This window comes from Mobula birostris, chromosome 11 (assembly GCF_030028105.1).
Source record: "Mobula birostris isolate sMobBir1 chromosome 11, sMobBir1.hap1, whole genome shotgun sequence".
In the NCBI taxonomy this organism is placed as follows: Eukaryota; Metazoa; Chordata; class Chondrichthyes; order Myliobatiformes; family Myliobatidae; genus Mobula; species Mobula birostris.
Genome location: NC_092380.1, coordinates 5193625 through 5218073, shown reverse-complemented (window position 1 = coordinate 5218073; position 24449 = coordinate 5193625). Strand labels below are relative to the sequence as shown.

Genomic DNA, 24449 nt, shown 5'->3' with positions numbered 1-24449 from the left:
CTGGCTCATGCCCTTGGACCTATGTTCTAGTGTCTGGAGAAGAACCTGCTCCAGAACAATGGCCTCACCAATCTCCTCCTTGGACTTCTGCTCTGGTAGAGACCCCGCAAGCGATGATATATCTCAGTGAGTGATTGTAGAGTACTGCAAAGGAAGCATTGGTGATAGCCAGCAGCACTTCCTTTAGATCAGGATAGTTGTATGACCTCTCTTCATCCATTGCAGTGTGGCATTTGAGAGCCTTACCCATCAGTAGTGGCACTAGCTGGTAGGCCCCCTCCTCCTCCGGACATTGCCATTTCTGGGCCATTTTCTCAAACCTGAGGAGATAGCTTCCAATATCATCACTTTGTTGATAAGCAGGCATCTTGAGGCCCTTCCGAAGGCTTTGCAGATCCCTCTTAAAAGCCTTGTCTCCCCTCTGCCTGGTAGGCAAACAGTCTCTGAACAGATCTTCCAGGAAGGTTTCAGAGGTGGTTCCATTTGAAGGCCCTTCTACTTCTGGCCTGAGTTTGGCCCCGGGCTGAAGTTCTTCCTCCTCTGAGGTCTCCACTGTTTCCCAGGCATCTGCTTCATTTTCAGCCTCTGCGGAGTTTCCTGACTCAGGACCACAACCCTACTCTTCTCCAAGTTAAACGCACCTCTTTGCGACTGACCATCCCACCACTGCCACCATGTGTTAGATCGGTTATGACCAGAGGAAAAAAAGTGGCTGGAGTCACCTGGCACTTTAGCACAAGGGTGTTTATTAGGTGCGTCAGAAATCAAACTTACAAAAATTAGTGAAAATAGTGAAAAGACAACTGCCCATATTTACAAGAAATTATTTAGCAGAAAACACAAAATAGCCCCATACCTATATTCTTGTCCAGTGGGAACTCCCGGCAGCCCCGATCTCTCTCCCACTGAGGGCGATGAGCTGCTTTTTATTCAGCCCGAGGACACACCATCTTTAATTCTCAACAAAGTTAACTTAAGACTACACATGAATTAAAATATGATGCACCTCAAAATTTAGTTACAGTCGTATTATAAAATAAACAGATGTATCTAACTGAAATACAGCATACAAACAATATATACACATTTACACATCCTCATGAAGAAATAGAACATTGTGGGAAAGGCACCATAAAGCCAACCCCAGCTCATCAGCTCAGTTTAGGGCCCATTATGAGAATACACCAGGGAACTGCACACACGCAGCACAACGACAGCAGAGTGACAAGGCAACGTTTGCGTATGTGTAAATGTGCGTGTGTAAGGAGTGTGTTTACCAAGTGCTCCCCATCACAACCTCTCCCATGGGAGGGATTCCAGGTAGCTTTTAATCGCCTTTATGCCAAATGATGTCAGATATTCGATAGCATGGTGGTTAGCACAACACTTTATGGTACAGGTGGCGTGGGTTCAATTCCTACCGCTGCCTGTAAGGAGTTTGTACTTTCCCTCCATGACCTCCTCCCACAGTCCAAAGATTTACTGGTTAGTAGGTTAAAATTGGTCATTGTAAATTGGCCCTGACTAGGCTAGGATTAAACCAGGGGATTGCTGGGCAGCGCAGTTCAAAGGGCCAAAAGAGCCTATTCCACACTGTATCTCTACAAGTAAGTAAATAAATAAATAACTATGTCTCTCTGACTGTGAGGTCACTGCTTAACTAACACAGAGCCAAAGAATACCACACACCTTGAAAAAGTCACACTATCCCAGAGCAATCACGATAGAGGGTGCCTCACATTAATTAACCATCCCTTGTATTTTCTCTTAACAGATCCATCACCAGTCCATGGACTGTCTGTGGTAAACAGGACAATAGATTCATTAACAATTCAATGGACAAAGCCAAATGATACAAGAGCCTCTGGCTATACCTACAGAGTTACAGTCACTAATAACAGTCGGATCGACAACACAGGTCCAGGCGAGACAATGTTCATAGTAACAGGCCTGGATCCTGGAGTTCAATACAAACTGTCGGTGCGGTCAGTAACTCCGGAGAACACACTGAGCTCTCCGCAGGAGGTGACGATCACCACAAGTAAGTAATTTTGTAAGGGTCAATCCCTGCTCCACTGTCTCAGTCAACAACAGTTTCATTATTATTATATTTTTAATATTCTTATTGTGTTCTTTATTTTACGGTTTTTTAATGCTGTGTTGGATCCAGACTAACAACTATTTAATTCTCCTTACTCTTGTGTCAAGTAGAATTACAACAGCCACTTCTTCTTCTTGTTCTTTTCTGCCCATTTGTGGCGCATCAGGAGACAACCTTGCCGTTTCTTTAGCATTTTTGTCTGTTTTTTACGAGGCCGAGTTGTTACACTGATACTCAACCCAGCACAGATGAAAAGTGTGCAAGGAGATGGCCGGATTTGGGCCTGGGACCACATGCCTCAAGACTGTTGAGGATGTCACTACCCCACTGACCGGCGATACAAGATAGTCACAGTTCGTAATATGTATTGGTTGAGGTACAGGTGACGGCAAGCAGAGCGTATCAGATTCACCCAGCTCAGAAAAGAGTCTCAGGTCTCAGGTCTTCACAACATGAATTTGGCAGTTCAAGTGCTGATTTAATACACTATGCATCCTTCTTAGCTGCTGTATACACTACAGCTTCATTTTCTTTCTCTTTAATTTTCTTTAAATACCAAAAAGAACTAGAGGCATGAAAAGATGACAACTATTTGTGGGGACCACTTTATCTGCCACAAACTGAACTTCCTGGTGGCCAAAAACTTTAATTCCCATTGGCATTCCAGTTCTGACATGCCAGTCCATGCCCATGCCCTCCTCTTGTGTCGTGAAGAGGCCACCCTCAGTGAGGAGGAGCAAACCGAATATTCCGTCTGGGTAGCCTCTAACCTGCTGGCATGAATATTGATTTCTCCTTCCCATAGAAAAACTACCCACCCCCACCACCCTCTTCCTCTATTCCCTACTCTGACCTTGCTCCTCTCTCACCTACCTATCACTTCACCCTACGTCCCCAACACTTTCCCTTTCTCCCATCGTCCACTCTCCACATTCCTACTTCTCCAGACCTTTACCTTTCCCATCCACCTGGCTTTAGCTATCACTTTCCAGCCAGCTCCTGTTCCTTCCCCTTCCCCAAATTTCTTTTCTGGCATTTTCCCCCTTCCTTCTCAGTCCTGAAGAAGGGTCTTGGCCCAAAATGTCGACTGCTTATTCCTCTCCACAGATGCTGCCTGACCTGCTGAGTTCCTCCAGCATTTTGTGTGCGTTGCTCTGGATTTCCAGCATCTGCAGATTTCTCCTGTTACTAGTTGTGGTGGTCTGTGATTGAACATTACGGAGTGATGAGTAATGCTTAGATTTTCAGAAATGAAGTTTGGCTGAACTTCAGCAAGCAGAGAATTAGAACAATTTGCAACTCACTTGCAAATTTGACAACAGAAATCTAGTTTCATTTTTGAGTACGAAATGTAGAATATTAGGAAAGGTGGATTAAGTCATAGAATAGCGATCACTCAGTTTAGCATCCACTAATATTAATGCAGATTTTAATCAAGTTTAAGCTAGATGATGTCAGATATTTGTCTGACTGTGAGATCACCGCATATCCATACACTGAGCCAAAGAATAGCACTCACCTTGAAAAGGTCACACTGTCCCAGAGCAATCATAATGGAGGGTGTCTCACACTAATTAACCATCCCTTGTCTTTTCTCTTAACAGATCCATCACCTGTCACCGGACTGTCTGTGGTAACCAGGACCACAAATTCATCAACAATTCAATGGACAAAGCCAAACGATACAGGAGCCTCTGACTATTCCTACAATGTCACAGTCACTACTCTTACGAATGCTCCCATTGATAACAGAATCGCAGAAAAAGGCAAGACAACATTCACAGCGACAGGCCTGAATCCTGGAGTTCAATACAAACTATCGGTGCGGTCAGTAACTCCGAATGACACACTGAGCTCTCCTGTGGAGCTGATAACCACCACAAGTAAGTAATTCTGTAAGGGTCAATACCTGCTCCACTGTCTCAGTCAAAACAGTGCCATTATTATTATGTTTTTAATATTCTTATTGTGTTCGTTATCTTACAGTTTTTTATTCTGCATTGGATCCAGAGTAACAACTATTTTGTTTTCCTTATACTTGTGTACAGGAAATGACATTATATTTCCTTGTGTCAAGTGGAGTTACAAGACAGTCACTTCTTCTTGTTCCATTCCGCGCCTTGTGGCGCATTAGGCGACAACCTCGCAATTTCTTCCGCATTTTTATCTGCTTTTTACGAGGCCGGGTTGTTAGTTTGATACTCAACCCAGCACAGACGGGAAGTGTGCAAGGAGATGGCCAGATTTGAGCCTGGAACCACTCGTCTCAAGACTGTTTCGGATGTCACTGCCCCACTGGCCGGCAATACAAGATAGTCACAGTCCGTAATAATATGTATTGACTGAGGTACAGGTGGTGGCAAGCAGAGGGCATCAGGTTCACCCAGCTCAGAGAAGAGTCTCAGGTCTCAGGTCTTCACAACATGAATTTGGCAGTTCAAGTGCTGATTTAGTACACTATGCATCCTTCTTAGCTGCTGTATACACTACAGCTTCATTTTCTTTCTCTTTAATTTTCTTTAAATACCAAAAAGAACTAGAGGCATGAAAAGATGACAATTATTTGTGGGGACCACTTTATCTGCCACAAACTGAACTTCCTGGTGGCCAAAAACTTTAATTCCCATTGGCATTCCAGTTCTGACATGCCAGTCCATGCCCATGACCTCCTCTTGTGTCGTGAAGAGGCCACCCTCAGTGAGGAGGAGCAAACCGAATATTCCGTCTGGGTAGCCTCTAACCTGCTGGCATGAATATTGATTTCTCCTTCCCATAGAAAAACTACCCACCCCCACCACCCTCTTCCTCTATTCCCTACTCTGACCTTGCTCCTCTCTCACCTACCTATCACTTCACCCTACGTCCCCAACACTTTCCCTTTCTCCCATCGTCCACTCTCCACATTCCTACTTCTCCAGACCTTTACCTTTCCCATCCACCTGGCTTTAGCTATCACCTTCCAGCCAGCTCCTGTTCCTTCCCCTTCCCCAAATTTCTTTTCTGGCATTTTCCCCCTTCCTTCTCAGTCCTGAAGAAGGGTCTTGGCCCAAAATGTCGACTGCTTATTCCTCTCCACAGATGCTGCCTGACCTGCTGAGTTCCTCCAGCATTTTGTGTGCGTTGCTCTGGATTTCCAGCATCTGCAGATTTCTCCTGTTACTAGTTGTGGTGGTCTGTGATTGAACATTACGGAGTGATGAGTAATGCTTAGATTTTCAGAAATGAAGTTTGGCTGAACTTCAGCAAGCAGAGTATTAGAACAATTTGCAACTCACTTGCAAATTTGACAACAGAAATCTAGTTTCATTTTTGAGTACGAAATGTAGAATATTAGGAAAGGTGGATTAAGTCATAGAATAGCGATCACTCAGTTTAGCATCCACTAATATTAATGCAGATTTTAATCAAGTTTAAGCTAGATGATGTCAGATATTTGTCTGACTGTGAGATCACCGCATATCCATACACAGAGCCAAAGAATAGCAGTCACCTTGAAAAGGTCACACTGTCCCAGAGCAATCATAATGGAGGGTGTCTCACACTAATTAACCATCCCTTGTCTTTTCTCTTAACAGATCCATCACCTGTCACCGGACTGTCTGTGGTAACCAGGACCACAAATTCATCAACAATTCAATGGACAAAGCCAAACGATACAGGAGCCTCTGACTATTCCTACAATATCACAGTCACTACTCTTACGAATGCTCCCATTGATAACGGAATCACAGAAAAAGGCAAGACAACATTCACAGCGACAGGCCTGAATCCTGGAGTTCAATACAAACTATCGGTGCAGTCAGTAACTCCGAATGACACACTGAGCTCTCCTGTGGAGGTGATAACCACCACAAGTAAGTAATTCTGTAAGGGTCAATACCTGCTCCACTGTCTCAGTCAAAACAGTGCCATTATTATTATGTTTTTAATATTCTTATTGTGTTCGTTATCTTACAGTTTTTTATTCTGCATTGGATCCAGAGTAACAACTATTTTGTTTTCCTTATACTTGTGTACAGGAAATGACATTATATTTCCTTGTGTCAAGTGGAGTTACAAGACAGTCACTTCTTCTTGTTCCATTCCGCGCCTTGTGGCGCATTAGGCGACAACCTCGCAATTTCTTCCGCATTTTTATCTGCTTTTCACGAGGCCGAGTTGTTAGTTTGATACTCAACCCAGCACAGACGGGAAGTGTGCAAGGAGATGGCCAGATTTGAGCCTGGAACCACTCGTCTCAAGACTGTTTCGGATGTCACTGCCCCACTGGCCGGCGATACAAGATAGTCACAGTCCGTAATAATATGTATTGACTGAGGTACAGGTGGTGGCAAGCAGAGGGCATCAGGTTCACCCAGCTCAGAGAAGAGTCTCAGGTCTCAGGTCTTCACAACATGAATTTGGCGGTTCAAGTGATGATTTGGTACACTATGTATCCTTCTTAGCTGCTGTATGGGCTACAGCTTCATTTTCTTTTTCTTTAATTTTCTTTAAATACCAAAAAGAACTAGAGGCATGAAAAGATGACAACTATTTGTGGGGACCACTTTATCTGCCACAAACTGAACTTCCTGGTGGCCAAAAACTTTAATTCCCATTGGCACTCCAGTTCTGACATGCCAGTCCATGCCCATGCCCTCGTCTTCTGTCGTGATGAGGCCACCATCAGTGGGGAGGAGCAAACCTTATATTCCGTCTGGGTAGCCTCTAACCTGCTGGCATGAATATTGATTTCTCCTTCCCATTGAAAAACTACCCACCCCCACCACCCTCTTCCTCTATTCCCTACTCTGACCTTGCTCCTCTCTCACCTACCTATCACTTCACCCTACGTCCCCAACACTTTCCCTCTCTCCCATCGTCCACTCTCCACATTCCTACTTCTCCAGACCTTTACCTTTCCCATCCACCTGGCTTTAGCTATCACCTTCCAGCCAGCTCCTGTTCCTTCTCCTTCCCCAAATTTCTTTTCCGGCATTTTCCCCCTTCCTTCTCAGTCCTGAAGAAGGGTCTTGGCCCGAAATGTCGACTGTTTATTCCTCCCCACAGATGCTGCCTGACCTGCAGAGTTCCTCCAGCATTTTGTGTGCGTTGCTCTGGATTTCCAGCATCTGCAGATTTCTCCTGTTACTAGTTGTGGTGGTCTGTGATTGAACATTACGGAGTGATGAGTAATGCTTAGATTTTCAGAAATGAAGTTTGGCTGAACTTCAGCAAGCAGAGTATTAGAACAATTTGCAACTCACTTGCAAATTTGACAACAGAAATTTAGTTTTATTTTTGAGTACGAAATGTAGAATATTAGGAAAGGTGGGTTAAGTCATAGAATAGCGATCACTCAGTTTAGCATCCACTAATATTAATGCAGATTTTAATCAAGTTTAAGCTAGATGAAGTCAGGTATTTATCTGAGTGTGAGATCACCACTTATCCATACACAGAGTCAAAGAATAGCACTCACTTTGAAGAGGTCACACTGTCCCAGAGCAATCATGATAGAGGATGTCTCACACTAATTAACCGTCCCTTGACTTTTCTCTTAACAGATCCATCACCAGTCACCGGACTGTCTGTGGTAACCAGGACAACAACTTCATTGACAATTCAATGGACAAAGCCAAACGATACAGGAGCCTCTGACTATTCCTACAATATCACAGTCACTGATCTTACGAATGCTCTCATTGATAACGGAATCACAGAAAAAGGCAACACAACATTCACAGCGACAGGCCTGAATCCTGGAGTTCAATACAAACTATCGGTGCAGTCAGTAACTCCGAATGACACACTCAGCTCTCCTGTGGAGCTGATAACCACCACAAGTAAGTAATTCTGTAAGGGTCAATACCTGCTCCACTGTCTCAGTCAAAACAGTGCCATTATTATTATGTTTTTAATATTCTTATTGTGTTCGTTATCTTACAGTTTTTTATTCTGCATTGGATCCAGAGTAACAACTATTTTGTTTTCCTTATACTTGTGTACAGGAAATGACATTATATTTCCTTGTGTCAAGTGGAGTTACAAGACAGTCACTTCTTCTTGTTCCATTCCGCGCCTTGTGGCGCATCGGGTGACAACCTCGCCATTTCTTCCGCATTTTTATCAGCTTTTTACGAGGCCGGGTTGTTAGTTTGATACTCAACCCAGCACAGACGGGAAGTGGGCAAGGAGATGGTTGGATTTGAGCCTGGAACCACTCGTCTCAAGACTGTTTCGGATGTCACTGCCCCACTGGCCGGCGATACAAGATAGTCACAGTCCGTAATAATATGTATTGACTGAGGTACAGGTGGTGGCAAGCAGAGGGCATCAGGTTCACCCAGCTCAGAGAAGAGTCTCAGGTCTCAGGTCTTCACAACATGAATTTGGCGGTTCAAGTGATGATTTGGTACACTATGCATCCTTCTTAGCTGCTGTATGGGCTACAGCTTCATTTTCTTTCTCTTTAATTTTCTTTAAATACCAAAAAGAACTAGAGGCATGAAAAGATGACAACTATTTGTGGGGACCACTTTATCTGCCACAAACTGAACTTCCTGGTGGCCAAAAACTTTAAATCCCATTGGCATTCCAGTTCTGACATGCCAGTCCATGCCCATGCCCTCGTCTTCTGTCGTGATGAGGCCACCATCAGTGGGGAGGAGCAAACCTTATATTCCGTCTGTGTAGCCTCTAACCTGCTGGCATGAATATTGATTTCTCCTTCCCATAGAAAAACTACCCACCCCCACCACGCTCGTCCTCTATTCCCTACTCTGACCTTGCTCCTCTCTCACCTACCTATCACTTCACCCTACGTTCCCAACACTTTCCCTTTCTCCCATCGTCCACTCTCCACATTCCTACTTCACCAGCCCTTTACCTTTCCCATCCACCTGGCTTTAGCTATCACCTTCCAGCCAGCTCCTGCTCCTTCCCCTTCCCCAAATTTCTTTTCTGGCATTTTCCCCCTTCCTTCTCAGTCCTGAAGAAGGGTCTTGGCCCGAAATATCGACTGCTTATTCCTCTCCACAGATGCTGCCTGACCTGCTGAGTTCCTCCAGAATTTTGTGTGCGTTGCTCTGGATTTCCAGCATCTGCAGATTTCTCCTGTTACTAGTTGTGGTGGTCTGTGATTGAACATTACGGAGTGATGAGTAATGCTTAGATTTTCAGAAATGAAGTTTGTCTGAACTTCAGCAAGCAGAGTATTAGAACAATTTGCAACTCACTTGCAAATTTGACAACAGAAATTTAGTTTCATTTTTGAGTACGAAATGTAGAATATTAGGAAAGGTGGGTTAAGTCATACAATAGCGATCACTCAGTTTAGCATCCACTAATATTAATGCAGATTTTAATCAAGTTTAAGCTAGATGATGTCAGATATTTGTCTGACTGTGAGATCACTGCTTATCCATACACAGAGCCAAAGAATAGCACTCACTTTGAAAAGGTCACACTGTCCCAGAGCAATCATGATGGAGGGTGTCTCACACTAATTAACCATCCCTTGTCTTTTCTCTTAACAGATCCATCACCTGTCACCGGACTGTCTGTGGTAACCAGGACAACAACTTCATTGACAATTCAATGGACAAAGCCAAACGATACAGGAGCCTCTGACTATTCCTACAATATCACAGTCACTGATCTTACGAATGCTCTCATTGATAACAGAATCACAGAAAAAGGCAACACAACATTCACAGCGACAGGCCTGAATCCTGGAGTTCAATACAAACTATCGGTGCGGTCAGTAACTCCGAATGACACACTGAGCTCTCCTGTGGAGCTGATAACCACCACAAGTAAGTAATTCTGTAAGGGTCAATACCTGCTCCACTGTCTCAGTCAAAACAGTGCCATTATTATCATGTTTTTAATATTCTTATTGTGTTCGTTATCTTACAGTTTTTTATTCTGCATTGGATCCAGAGTAACAACTATTTTATTTTCCTTATACTTGTGTACAGGAAATGACATTAAATTTCCTTGTGTCAAGTAGAGTTACAAGACGGTCACTTCTTCTTGTTCCTTTCCGCGCCTTGTGGCGCATCGGGTGACAACCTCGCCGTTTCTTCCGCATGTTTGTCTGCTTTTTACGAGGCCGGGTTGTTAGTTTGATACTCAACCCAGCACAGATGGAAAGTGTGCAAGGAGATGGCCGGATTTGAGCCTGGAACTACTCGTCTCAAGATTGTTTCGGATGTCACTGCCCCACTGGCCGGCGATACAAGATAGTCACAGTCCGTAATAATATGTATTGACTGAGGTACAGGTGGTGGCAAGCAGAGGGCATCAGGTTCACCCAGCTCAGAGAAGAGTCTCAGGTCTCAGGTCTTCACAACATGAATTTGGTAGTTCAAGTGATGATTTGGTACACTATGCATCCTTCTTAGCTGCTGTATGGGCTACAGCTTCATTTTCTTTCTCTTTAATTTTCTTTAAATACCAAAAAGAACTAGAGGCATGAAAAGATGACAACTGTTTGTGGGGACCACTTTATCTGCCACAAACTGAACTTCCTGGTGGCCAAAAACTTTAATTCCCATTGGCATTCCAGTTCTGACATGCCAGTCCATACCCATGCCCTCCTCTTGTGTCGTGATGAGGCCACCCTCAGTGAGGAGGAGCAAACCTTATATTCCGTCTGGGTAGCCTCTAACCTGCTGGCATGAATATTGATTTCTCCTTCCCATAGAAAAACTACCCACCCCCACCACCCTTTTCCTCAATTCCCTACTCTGACCTTGCTCCACCCTCACCTACCTATCACTTCACCCTACGTCCCCAACCCTTTCCCTTTCTCCCATCGTCCACTCTCCACATTCCTACTTCTCCAGACCTTTACCTTTCCCATCTACCTGGCTTTAGCTATCACCTTCCAGCCAGCTCCTGTTCCTTCCCCTTCCCCAAATTTCTTTTCTGGCATTTTCCCCCTTCCTTCTCAGTCCTGAAGAAGGGTCTTGGCCCGAAATGTCGACTGCTTATTCCTCTCCACAGATGCTGCCTGACCTGCAGAGTTCCTCCAGCATTTTGTGTGCGTTGCTCTGGATTTCCAGCATCTGCAGATTTCTCCTGTTACTAGTTGTGGTGGTCTGTGATTGAACATTACGGAGGATGAGTAATGCTTAGATTTTCAGAAATGAAGTTTGGCTGAACTTCAGCAAGCAGAGTATTAGAACAATTTGCAACTCACTTGCAAATTTGACAACAGAAATTTAGTTTTATTTTTGAGTACGAAATGTAGAATATTAGGAAAGGTGGGTTAAGTCATAGAATAGCGATCACTTAGTTTAGCATCCACTAATATTAATGCAGATTTTAATCAAGTTTAAGCTAGATGAAGTCAGGTATTTGTCTGACTGTGAGATCACCACTTATCCATACACAGAGTCAAAGAATCGCACTCACTTTGAAAAGGTCACACTGTCCCAGAGCAATCATGATGATGTCTCACACTAATTAACCGTCCCTTGACTTTTCTCTTAACAGATCCATCACCAGTCACCGGACTGTCTGTAGTAACCAGGACAACAACTTCATTGACAATTCAATGGACAAAGCCAAACGATACAGGAGCCTCTGACTATTCCTACAATATCACAGTCACTGATCTTACGAATGCTCTCATTGATAACGGAATCACAGAAAAAGGCAAGACAACATTCACAGCGACAGGCCTGAATCCTGGAGTTCAATACAAACTATCGGTGCAGTCAGTAACTCCGAATGACACACTGAGCTCTCCTGTGGAGCTGATAACCACCACAAGTAAGTAATTCTGTAAGGGTCAATACCTGCTCCACTGTCTCAGTCAAAACAGTGCCATTATTATTATGTTTTTAATATTCTTATTGTGTTCGTTATCTTACAGTTTTTTATTCTGCATTGGATCCAGAGTAACAACTATTTTGTTTTCCTTATACTTGTGTACAGGAAATGACATTAAATTTCCTTGTGTCAAGTAGAGTTACAAGACAGTCACTTCTTCTTGTTCCTTTCCGCGCCTTGTGGCGCATCGGGTGACAACCTCGCCGTTTCTTCCGCATGTTTGTCTGCTTTTTACGAGGCCGGGTTGTTAGTTTGATACTCAACCCAGCACAGATGGAAAGTGTGCAAGGAGATGGCCAGATTTGAGCCTGGAACCACTCGTCTCAAGACTGTTTCGGATGTCACTGCCCCACTGGCCGGCGATACAAGATAGTCACAGTCCGTAATAATATGTATTGACTGAGGTACAGGTGGTGGCAAGCAGAGGGCATCAGCTTCACCCAGCTCAGAGAAGAGTCTCAGGTCTCAGGTCTTCACAACATGAATTTGGTAGTTCAAGTGATGATTTGGTACACTATGCATCCTTCTTAGCTGCTGTATGGGCTACAGCTTCATTTTCTTTCTCTTTAATTTTCTTTAAATACCAAAAAGAACTAGAGGCATGAAAAGATGACAACTATTTGTGGGGACCACTTTATCTGCCACAAACTGAACTTCCTGGTGGCCAAAAACTTTAATTCCCATTGGCATTCCAGTTCTGACATGCCAGTCCATACCCATGCCCTCCTCTTGTGTCGTGATGAGGCCACCATCAGTGAGGAGGAGCAAACCTTATATTCCGTCTGGGTAGCCTCTAACCTGCTGGCATGAATATTGATTTCTCCTTCCCATAGAAAAACTACCCACCCCCACCACCCTTTTCCTCAATTCCCTACTCTGACCTTGCTCCACCCTCACCTACCTATCACTTCACCCTACGTCCCCAACCCTTTCCCTTTCTCCCATCGTCCACTCTCCACATTCCTACTTCTCCAGACCTTTACCTTTCCCATCCACCTGGCTTTAGCTATCACCTTCCAGCCAGCTCCTGTTCCTTCCCCTTCCCCAAATTTCTTTTCTGGCATTTTCCCCCTTCCTTCTCAGTCCTGAAGAAGGGTCTTGGCCCGAAATGTCGACTGCTTATTCCTCTCCACAGATGCTGCCTGACCTGCAGAGTTCCTCCAGCATTTTGTGTGCGTTGCTCTGGATTTCCAGCATCTGCAGATTTCTCCTGTTACTAGTTGTGGTGGTCTGTGATTGAACATTACGGAGGATGAGTAATGCTTAGATTTTCAGAAATGAAGTTTGGCTGAACTTCAGCAAGCAGAGTATTAGAACAATTTGCAACTCACTTGCAAATTTGACAACAGAAATTTAGTTTTATTTTTGAGTACGAAATGTAGAATATTAGGAAAGGTGGGTTAAGTCATAGAATAGCGATCACTTAGTTTAGCATCCACTAATATTAATGCAGATTTTAATCAAGTTTAAGCTAGATGAAGTCAGGTATTTGTCTGACTGTGAGATCACCACTTATCCATACACAGAGTCAAAGAATCGCACTCACTTTGAAAAGGTCACACTGTCCCAGAGCAATCATGATGATGTCTCACACTAATTAACCGTCCCTTGACTTTTCTCTTAACAGATCCATCACCAGTCACCGGACTGTCTGTGGTAACCAGGACAACAACTTCATTGACAATTCAATGGACAAAGCCAAACGATACAGGAGCCTCTGACTATTCCTACAATATCACAGTCACTGATCTTACGAATGCTCTCATTGATAACGGAATCACAGAAAAAGGCAAGACAACATTCACAGCGACAGGCCTGAATCCTGGAGTTCAATACAAACTATCGGTGCAGTCAGTAACTCCGAATGACACACTGAGCTCTCCTGTGGAGCTGATAACCACCACAAGTAAGTAATTCTGTAAGGGTCAATACCTGTTCCACTGTCTCAGTCAAAACAGTGCCATTATTATTATGTTTTTAATATTCTTATTGTGTTCGTTATCTTACAGTTTTTTATTCTGCATTGGATCCAGAGTAACAACTATTTTGTTTTCCTTATACTTGTGTACAGGAAATGACATTAAATTTCCTTGTGTCAAGTAGAGTTACAAGACAGTCACTTCTTCTTGTTCCTTTCCGTGCCTTGTGGCGCATCGGGTGACAACCTCGCCGTTTCTTCCGCATGTTTGTCTGCTTTTTACGAGGCCGGGTTGTTAGTTTGATACTCAACCCAGCACAGATGGAAAGTGTGCAAGGAGATGGCCAGATTTGAGCCTGGAACCACTCGTCTCAAGACTGTTTCGGATGTCACTGCCCCACTGGCCGGCGATACAAGATAGTCACAGTCCGTAATAATATGTATTGACTGAGGTACAGGTGGTGGCAAGCAGAGGGCATCAGCTTCACCCAGCTCAGAGAAGAGTCTCAGGTCTCAGGTCTTCACAACATGAATTTGGTAGTTCAAGTGATGATTTGGTACACTATGCATCCTTCTTAGCTGCTGTATGGGCTACAGCTTCATTTTCTTTCTCTTTAATTTTCTTTAAATACCAAAAAGAACTAGAGGCATGAAAAGATGACAACTATTTGTGGGGACCACTTTATCTGCCACAAACTGAACTTCCTGGTGGCCAAAAACTTTAATTCCCATTGGCATTCCAGTTCTGACATGCCAGTCCATACCCATGCCCTCCTCTTGTGTCGTGATGAGGCCACCATCAGTGAGGAGGAGCAAACCTTATATTCCGTCTGGGTAGCCTCTAACCTGCTGGCATGAATATTGATTTCTCCTTCCCATAGAAAAACTACCCACCCCCACCACCCTTTTCCTCAATTCCCTACTCTGACCTTGCTCCACCCTCACCTACCTATCACTTCACCCTACGTCCCCAACCCTTTCCCTTTCTCCCATCGTCCACTCTCCACATTCCTACTTCTCCAGACCTTTACCTTTCCCATCCACCTGGCTTTAGCTATCACCTTCCAGCCAGCTCCTGTTCCTTCCCCTTCCCCAAATTTCTTTTCTGGCATTTTCCCCCTTCCTTCTCAGTCCTGAAGAAGGGTCTTGGCCCAAAATGTCGACTGCTTATTCCTCTCCACAGATGCTGCCTGACCTGCAGAGTTCCTCCAGCATTTTGTGTGCGTTGCTCTGGATTTCCAGCATCTGCAGATTTCTCCTGTTACTAGTTGTGGTGGTCTGTGATTGAACATTACGGAGGATGAGTAATGCTTAGATTTTCAGAAATGAAGTTTGGCTGAACTTCAGCAAGCAGAGTATTAGAACAATTTGCAACTCACTTGCAAATTTGACAACAGAAATTTAGTTTTATTTTTGAGTACGAAATGTAGAATATTAGGAAAGGTGGGTTAAGTCATAGAATAGCGATCACTCAGTTTAGCATCCACTAATATTTATGCAGATTTTAATCAAGTTCAAGCTAGATGATGTCAGATATTTGTCTGACTGTGAGATCACCGCTTATCCATACACTGAGCCAAAGAATAGCACTCACTTTGAAAAGGTCACACTGTCCCAGAGCAATCATGATGGAGGGTGTCTCACACTAATTAACCATCCCTTGTCTTTTCTCTTAACAGATCCATCACCTGTCACCGGACTGTCTGTGGTAACCAGGACAACAACTTCATTGACAATTCAATGGACAAAGCCAAACGATACAGGAGCCTCTGACTATTCCTACAATATCACAGTCACTGATCTTACGAATGCTCTCATTGATAACGGAATCACAGAAAAAGGCAACACAACATTCACAGCGACAGGCCTGAATCTTGGAGTTCAATACAAACTATCGGTGCGGTCACTAACTCCGAATGACACACTGAGCTCTCCTGTGGAGCTGATAACCACCACAAGTAAGTAATTCTGTAAGGGTCAATACCTGCTCCACTGTCTCAGTCAAAACAGTGCCATTATTATTATGTTTTTAATATTCTTATTGTGTTCGTTATCTTACAGTTTTTTATTCTGCATTGAATCCAGAGTAACGACTATTTTGTTTTCCTTATACTTGTGTACGGGAAATGACATTAAATTTCCTTGTGTCAAGTAGAGTTACAAGACAGTCACTTCTTCTTGTTCCTTTCCGCGCCTTGTGGCGCATCGGGTGACAACCTCGCCGTTTCTTCCGCATGTTTATCTGCTTTTTACGAGGCTGGGTTTTTAGTTTGATACTCAACCCAGCACAGATGGAAAGTGTGCAAGGAGATGGCCGGATTTGAGCCTGAGACCACTCGTCTCAAGACTGTTTCGGATGTCACTACCCCACTGGCCGGCGATACAAGATAGTCACAGTTCGTAATAATATGTATTGACTGAGGTACAGGTGGTGGCAAGCAGAGGGTATCAGGTTCACCCAGCTCAGAGAAGAGTCTCAGGTCTCAGGTCTTCACAACATGAATTTGGCAGTTCAAGTGATGGTTTAGTACACTATGCATCCTTCTTAGCTGCTGTATGGGCTACAGCTTCATTTTCTTTCTCTTTAATTTTCTTTAAATACCAAAAAGAACTAGAGGCATGAAAAGATGACAACTATTTGTGGGGACCACTTTATCTGCCACAAACTGAACTTCCTGGTGGCCAAAAGTTTTAATTCCCATTCGCATTCCAGTTCTGACATGTCAGTCCATGCCCATGCCCTCCTCTTGTGTCGTGATGAGGCCGCCCTCAGTGAGGAGGAGCAAACCGTATATTCCGTCTGGGTAGCTTCTAACCTGCTGGCATGAATATTGATTTCTCCTTCCCGTAGAAAAACTAAACAACCCCACCACCCTTTTCCTCAATTCCCTACTCTGACCTTCCTCCACCCTCACCTACCTATTACTTCCCTCTACGTCCCCAACACTTTCCCTTTCTCCCATGGTCCACTCTCTACTCCTACCTCATTCCTTCTTCTCCAGTGCCTTACCTTTCCCAACTACCTGGCTTCAGGTATCACCTTCCAGCCAGCTCCTGCTCCTTCCCCTTCCCCAAATTTCTTTTTCGGCATTTTCCCCCTTTTCCTCTTCAAAATGGGTCTTGGCCCGAAATATCGACTGCTTATTCCTCTCCACAGATGCTGCCTGACCTGCAGAGTTCCTCCAGCATTTAGTGTGCGTTGCTTTGGACTTCCGGCATCTGCTGATTTCTCTTGTTACTAGTTGTGGTGGTCTGTGTTTGAACATTACGGTGTGATGAGTAATGCTTAGATTTTCAGAAATTAAGTTTAGCTGAACTTCAGCAAGCAGACTATTAGAACAATTTGCAACTCACTTGCACAGTTGACAACAGAAATTTAGTTTCATTTTTGAGAACGAAGTGACGAATATTGGGAAATGTGGGTTAAGTCATAGAATAGTGATCACTTAGTTTAACATCCACGAATATTAATGCAGATTTTAAGCAAGTTTAAGCTAGATGATGTCAGATATTTCTCTGACTGTGAGATCGCCGCTTATCCATACAAAGAGCCAAAGAATAGCATTCACCTTGAAAAGGTCACACTGTCCCAGAGCAATCATGATGGAGGGTGTCTCACACTAATTGACCATCCCTTGTCTTTTCTCTTAACAGATCCATCACCAGTCACCGGACTGACTGTGGTAAACAGGACCACAAATTCATCGACTATTCAATGGACAAAGCCAAATGATATAGGAGCCTCTGACTATTCCTACAATATCACAGTCACTAATCTTACGAATGATATCATTGATAACAGAATCACAGAAAAAGGCAAGACAACATTCACAGCGACAGGCCTGAATCCCGGGGATCAATACAAACTATTGGTGCGTTCAGTAACTCCGGAGAACACAACGAGCGATGCTGTGGAGGTTAAAATCACCACAAGTAAGTAATTCGGTAAGGGTCAATACCTGCTCCACTGTGTCAGTCAACAACAGTTCCAATATTATTATATTTTTAATATTCTTATTGTGATCGTTATCTTATGGTTTTTTATGCTGTGTTGGATCCAGAGTAACAACTATTTTGTTTTCCTTATACTTGTGTACAGGAAATGACATTAAACTTCCTTGTGTGAAGTAGAGTTACAAGATCCATAAATAAAAGTTGCTGGTGAACGCAGCAGGCCAGGCAGCATCCAAGCAGTTTCTACCTCCTACCCAAGATCCACAAGTTTCTACCTCCTACCCAAGATCCACAAAGTTTCTACCTCCTACCCAAGATCCACAAACCTCGCACTTCCCGTTTCTACCTCCTACCCAAGATCCACAAAATCTCCCATCCACTGCTACCAACCTTATAGTTCCCACAGCTCGCACTTCCCATTTCTACCTCCTACCCAAGATCCACAAACCTGCCTGTCCTGGCCGACATATTGTCTCAGCTTGCTCCTGCCCCACCGAACTCGTTTCTGCATACCTCGACACGGTTTTATCCCCCCTTGTTCAATCCCTTCCGACCTATGTTCGTGACACTTCTCACGCTATTAAACTTTTCGATGATTTTAAGTTCCCTGGCCCCCACTGCTTTATTTTCACCATGGATGTCCAGTCCCTATATACTTCCATCCCCCATCAGGAAGGTCTCAAAGTTCTACGCTTCTTTTTGGATTCCAGACCTAATCAGTTCCCCTCTACCACCACTCTGCTCCGTCTAGCGGAATTAGTCCTTACTCTTAATAATTTCTCCTTTGGCTCCTCCCACTTCCTCCAAACTAAAGGTGTAGCTATGGGCACCCGTGTGGGTCCTAGCTATGCCTGCCTTTTTGTTGGCTTTGTGGAACAATCTATGTTCCGTGCCTATTCTAGTATCTGTCCCCCACTTTTCCTTCACTACATCGACGACTGCATTGGCGCTGCTTCCTGCATGCATGCAGAGCTCGTTGACTTTATTATCTTTGCCTCCAACTTTCACCCTGCCCTCAAGTTTACCTGGTCCATTTCTGACACCTCCCTCTCCTTTCTAGATCTTTCTGTCTCTGTCTCTGGAGACAGCTTATCCACTGATGTCTACTATAAGCCTACTGACTCTCACAGCTATCTGGACTATTCCTCTTCTCACCCTGTCTCTTGCAAAAACGCCATCCCCTTCTCGCAATTCCTCCGTCTCCGCCCATCTGCTCTCAGGATGAGGCTTTTCATTCTAGGACGAGGGAGATGTCTTACTTTTTTAAAGAAAGGGGCTTCCCTTTCTCCACTATCAACTCTGCTCTTAAACGCATCTCCCCCATTTCACATACATCTGCTCTCACTCCATCCTCCCGCCACCCCACTAGGAATAGGGTTCCCCTGGTCCTCACCTACCACCCCACCAGCCTCCGGGTCCAACATATTATTCTCTGTAACTTCCGCCACCTCCAACGGGATCCCACCACTAAGCACATCTTTCCCTTCCCCCCCTTTCTCTGCATTCCGCAGGGATCGCTCCCTAAGCAACTACCTTGTCCATTCGTCCATCCCTCCCCACTGATCTCCCTTCTGGCACTTATCCGTGTAAGCAGAACAAGTGCTACACATGCCCTTACACTTCCTCCCTTACCACCATTCAGGGCCCCAAACAGTCCTTCCAGGTGAGGCAACACTTCACCTGTGAGTCGGCTGGGGTGATATACTGCGTCCGGTGCTCCCGATGTGGACTTTTATATATTGGCGAGACCCAACGCAGACTGGGAGACCGCTTTGCTGAACATCTATGCTCTGTCCGCCAGAGAAAGCAGGATCTCCCAGTGGTCACACATTTTAATACCACATCCCATTCCCATTCTGACATGTCTATCCACGGCTTCCTCTACTGTAAAGGTGAAGCCACACTCAGGTTGGAGGAACAACACCTTATATTCCCTCTGGGTAGCCTCCAACCTGATGGCATGAACATCGACTTCTCTAACTTCTGCTAATGCCGCACCTCCCCCTCGTACCCCATCTGTTACTTATTTTTATACACACATTCTTTCTCTCACTCTCCTTTTTCTCCCTCTGTCCCTCTGAATATACCCCTTGCTCATCCTCTGGGTCCCCTCCCCCCGTCTTTCTTCCCGGACCTCCTGTCCCATGATCCTCTCTTATCCCTTTTGCCTATCACCTGTCCAGCTCTTGGCTCCATCCCTCCCCGTCCTGTCTTCTCCTATCATTTTGGATCTCCCCCTCCCCCTCCAACTTTCAAATCCCTTACTCACTCTTCCTTCAGTTAGTCCTGACGAAGGGTCTCGGCCTGAAACGTTGACTGCACCTCTTCCTAGAGATGCTGCCTGGCCTGCTGCATTCACCAGCAACTTTTATGTGTGTTGCTTGAATTTCCAGCATCTGCAGAATTCCTGTTGTTAGAGTTACAAGATAGTCACTTCTTACTGTTCCTTTCCGCGCCCTGTGACGCATCGTGTGACAGCTTCGCCATTTCTTTAGCATTGTTGTCTGTTTTTTACAAGGCCGAGTTGTTAGTTTGATACTCAACCCAGCACAGATGGGAAGTGTGCAAGGAGATGGCCGGATTTGAGCCTGGGACTACTCGTGTTGGTGTTGATGTTTTTGTAATCAATGCATCTGTCTCCGCTGATGCAGAGACTGCTGTTGCATTTCCTGCAGCCATAGTTTGTTTTTTTTAAAAAATCAAGAGGAGCTAACAGGATGAAAAGAGGAAAACTGTTTTTGCTGTTCAAGGAATGTGTTTCTCAGTGTAAAAGTTGTCACCAAGCTTTTAAAGAAGCACATACAGAATGCTGAAGGAACTGAGCAGGCCAGGTAGCTTCTATGGAAAAGAGTAAGCATTCGATGTTTCAGGCCAAGACCCTTCATAAATCCGGTAGAAAGGCCTCAACCCAAAACGTCAACTGTTCACTCTTTTCCAAAGCAGCTGACTAACCTGCTGAGCTCCTCCAGCATTTTGTGTGTGTTGCTTTGGATTTCCAACACCTGCTGATTTTTTCCTGTTTTTGTAAAGCTTTTAAAGAAGGCAGCTGGCCACTGGTGTGCTGCCACCTGCACTGGACTTTGGGGTGAGTGGTCCTGGATTCAGATCTGACCGGCTCTTTGCACGCCTTCCATCCGTGCTGAGTTGAGCATCGAGCTACCAACTCGGCCTCATAAAACAGACAACTGCATACAAAATGACAAGGTTGCCACCTGATGCGCCAAACAAGATGCAGGAGGGAACTTTACCCTTTACCTTTTACCTTTTACCTAAGAAGCAGCTGGAAACTCTGCTTAAGCCACAAATGATATACCCTCTGTGGTCACTTTATTGGATATCTCCTGTGTCTAATAAAGTGGCCACTGAGTGTACGTTCATGGTCCCCTGTGCTGTAGCCCATCCACTTCAAGGTTTGATGTGTTGTGCATTCCGATGCTCTTCCGCACACCACTGTTGTAACGTGTGGTTATTTGAGTTACTGTCGCCTTCCTGTCAGCTTGAACCAGTCTGGCCATTCTCCTCTGACCTCTCTCATTAGCAGGCATTTTCACCCACAGAACTTGCGCTCACTGGAGACGACACACATGTTCAAGGCCACAAGAGAACTCTTTACTAGAACTAGCACAAATCCAATACACAAATAAATAAATAAATGTGTTATGTGGGAGCGGCAGAGAAATCAGAATAATAGGTATTCTTCACTAACCAAGCCGATCTGCAGAGGGCCACAGATATGACAATCTCACAAGCAGCTTTCTCCCTCTCCCTCCCCTCTCTCTCTCTCTCTTTCTCTGTGACTTGACATAGCCTGACTCTCCCTGTGTGATCCAACCTAAGACAAACCTTCTCCTTACACCAAGAAGATGCCCTTTCTTTTAACCCTTCAAAACCTCTTACACTGTACCTGCACTGGTACAATGACTTAGCCTTTCCCAGAAAACCACGTTTTTCACCATCTTGCACTGTTATGGCTGTAGACTTGTATTCGCTTAACTTTCTCAAAACATCACTGTGGACCTGTTCTCATGTACTTTCCAAAACAGGCCCCTCCAAGTTCAAAGCACGTTGTCCTCCCGACTTCCAGTTTATTTCAGAATATACCACGGAAGAATCAAAGTTACCTTTTCCCTTCCACCACCCAAGGGTGAAAATATGCAACATGTGCTGAACATTGGGATTTGGAGTTTGATGTGTCAATGAGACACTCTGCAATCTACTTTTTCCGGGTAATGTTACATGTGATAGTCTGTGTGATAATTATGCCCCTTATCAAAGCACATGAATTTAACTTCAAAACGAAGCTTCTCCAATATCTTCAGGAGCATCTAAGATTCTGGTTGAACACCTGCTCACTGAGGTACAATCATTGGAGTGGTCAGCCACTACCTAGAAAGTCCATAGTGCCTGTATGAATGTGGTGATCCCCACACAAGTAATTCTGTGCTTCTTAAAGTAGTTGTACAATTGGAAGCTCAGCACACATCAGGCACTCCCCCAGTTCCCCCGGTCTAATCATACTGTGATACACCATCCACAAAGCCATTCTGATGGTCTTTTCAGCCTCGGAGTTCAGCTTGTTCATGCCTGGTTGGAGTTCTGATTTCATATTTCAGATTCAGGTTTACTCATTAGATGTACAGTGAAAGGCGTCTTTTGCGTTAAAAACCAACCCACCTCAGGATGGGCTGGGGGCAGCCTATAATTATCACCACACATTCCAGTGCCAACGTAGCATGTCCATAATATTCAGCAGAACAAGGCAGAACACAACAAAACCACAAAGTGTTGTGGGTTTCTCAGTTCCTGGTAACTCTCATTCCACCAGACTTTCAAAGGGAAATAAGAGACAGATCTTTCTCCATCCTCATCACTCTACCTGTGTCTCTATCTTTCTGTTATTTTTTTTCCTCAGTTTTATTTTGTGTTTTATTTCAACTGCACCTGCCTTTGCGCCTCCCCCTGCTTTGCTGGGTGTAAGGTTCACTTCAGTTTGTGTCACCAGAGAGAGAACTGGACTCAGTCTGTTCCGTCCATTTTTCAGTTCCTGATACTATTTCCCACTTCCGCTGCGCTGGGAGGACAGGATACACGATCATGGTGGAGTGGAATGAACCAAAGGGCAGGTTCAGCAACTTCATAGCCACTGCATCTGACAGTGACCGACTATTGATTAATCGTACCATTGGAAAGGACGAGAATGCGCTGAGCGTTGCTAATCTTCAGCCTGGACGCAAGTACACCATCAAAATTGCCACGGTGAGCGGGCAGACATACAGCAAGCCTGAGGTCAAGGAATGCTGGACCAGCTCAGAGCGTGAGTATTCTGAATGTAAATATTTCCTCCTCCGCTGTTATAAAATCAAAAGCTCATCTTTCAAAGGGTCATGATGCCGTCCCCCAACCTGCATTTCTGCCATGGTTGTCCTTGTCCAGATGATGATGATGATGATGATGATGGAGTCGACTCTTGTCCAGGGCTGACACCTATTTGCATGCATCTCCTCGCAGCAGCCTGTTCCTGATCTCTTTGTTCACACATCTGGAATCGTGGTCCCCCACTTCATCTACCTAGCTGCTGAGGATTTGTTTTATATGTGGAGCTTTATGTATTCGGTGGAGCTTGCCGCATGCAAATTGTCTGTCAAATTTCATATTTTGGACACCTCTGAGAGATTGAGTCTAAGTTTTAGGCACAGAATGAAGAGACAATGAAATGGTATAGAGCCATAAAGAGATACAGTATGGAAGGAGACACTTTGACTCCCCAAGTTCGTGCCAGCTATCAACCATTCACACTCATCCTATTTTATCCTTCACTACATTCCAATCATTTCCCCCCCAGATTTTGCCACTCACTGCACTCTAGGGGTAGTTTACAGTGACCAATTAATATACCCATCTTTGTGCCACAATATGCGCCGGTAGTAATCTGTTCTTTGCCCTCAGAGGTCATTTTAAGCAATCTACGCTGGAGATTGAGATGCACTATGATGTGGGATAATGGGGTTTACTGCCAGAATCTCACGCACGGCTGGTAATCATGCAAATTTAACTTGCAAACCACAAATAAAATGAGCATGCTTACAATTCCACGGGGGAAAAAAAAACTGTTTTAACATTCACCGGTTGAGTTTGAAATCTCAACGTAATTAGATCTTTTAATTAGATCTCAAAATAGCATTAAATCTGGGATATAAATACCATGGTAGCATAGCGGTTAGGGCAACGCTATTACAGACCTGGGCGTTTTGGAGTTGAATTCCATCTGTACGGAGCTTGTACATTATCCCCGTGAACTCTGGATGCTCCAGTTTCCTCTCACAGTCCAAAGATGTACCAGTAAGTAGGTTAATTGGTCATCGTAAATTACCCTGTGTTAAATGGATGGGTCGCTGGGTGGTGGCTCGTTGGGCTCGAAAGGCCTGTTCCACACTGAATCAATAAGTAAGTAAATAATACAATTGAAAACACTGGCTCGGACTGCCCCTAGGTTTGTTTCGGGACACAGTGGCCAGTTGACAACAGCAGATATCATGGGATGACTGGGGTCTTAATGACAAACTGGACTGGCTGATGAGCAAGTACCTAACTCCTTTCTCTGGCATAGTGCAATGCTGCTACAGCTCGGAGCGTCAGAGTTCCGAACTCCGTAAG

The 24449-nt window shown here is 44.5% G+C and overlaps 1 protein-coding gene across 2 annotated transcripts in view; it reads left to right on the top strand.

Moving 5' to 3' along the window:
• LOC140204762 (receptor-type tyrosine-protein phosphatase H-like) overlaps nucleotides 1-24449 on the top strand; it is a 113423-nt gene that overhangs the window by 44727 nt on the left and 44247 nt on the right. The window contains exons 4-13 of one of the 2 annotated variants that reach the window (XM_072271524.1): nucleotides 1775-2041; nucleotides 3706-3984; nucleotides 5677-5955; nucleotides 7648-7926; nucleotides 9619-9897; nucleotides 11585-11863; nucleotides 13551-13829; nucleotides 15521-15799; nucleotides 17496-17774; nucleotides 22837-23109. In XM_072271524.1, coding sequence (XP_072127625.1) covers nucleotides 1775-2041; nucleotides 3706-3984; nucleotides 5677-5955; nucleotides 7648-7926; nucleotides 9619-9897; nucleotides 11585-11863; nucleotides 13551-13829; nucleotides 15521-15799; nucleotides 17496-17774; nucleotides 22837-23109 — 2772 coding nt within the window. The remainder of the gene's footprint in view (nucleotides 1-1774; nucleotides 2042-3705; nucleotides 3985-5676; nucleotides 5956-7647; nucleotides 7927-9618; nucleotides 9898-11584; nucleotides 11864-13550; nucleotides 13830-15520; nucleotides 15800-17495; nucleotides 17775-22836; nucleotides 23110-24449) is intronic. The other variant, XM_072271525.1, reaches the window with a different exon arrangement.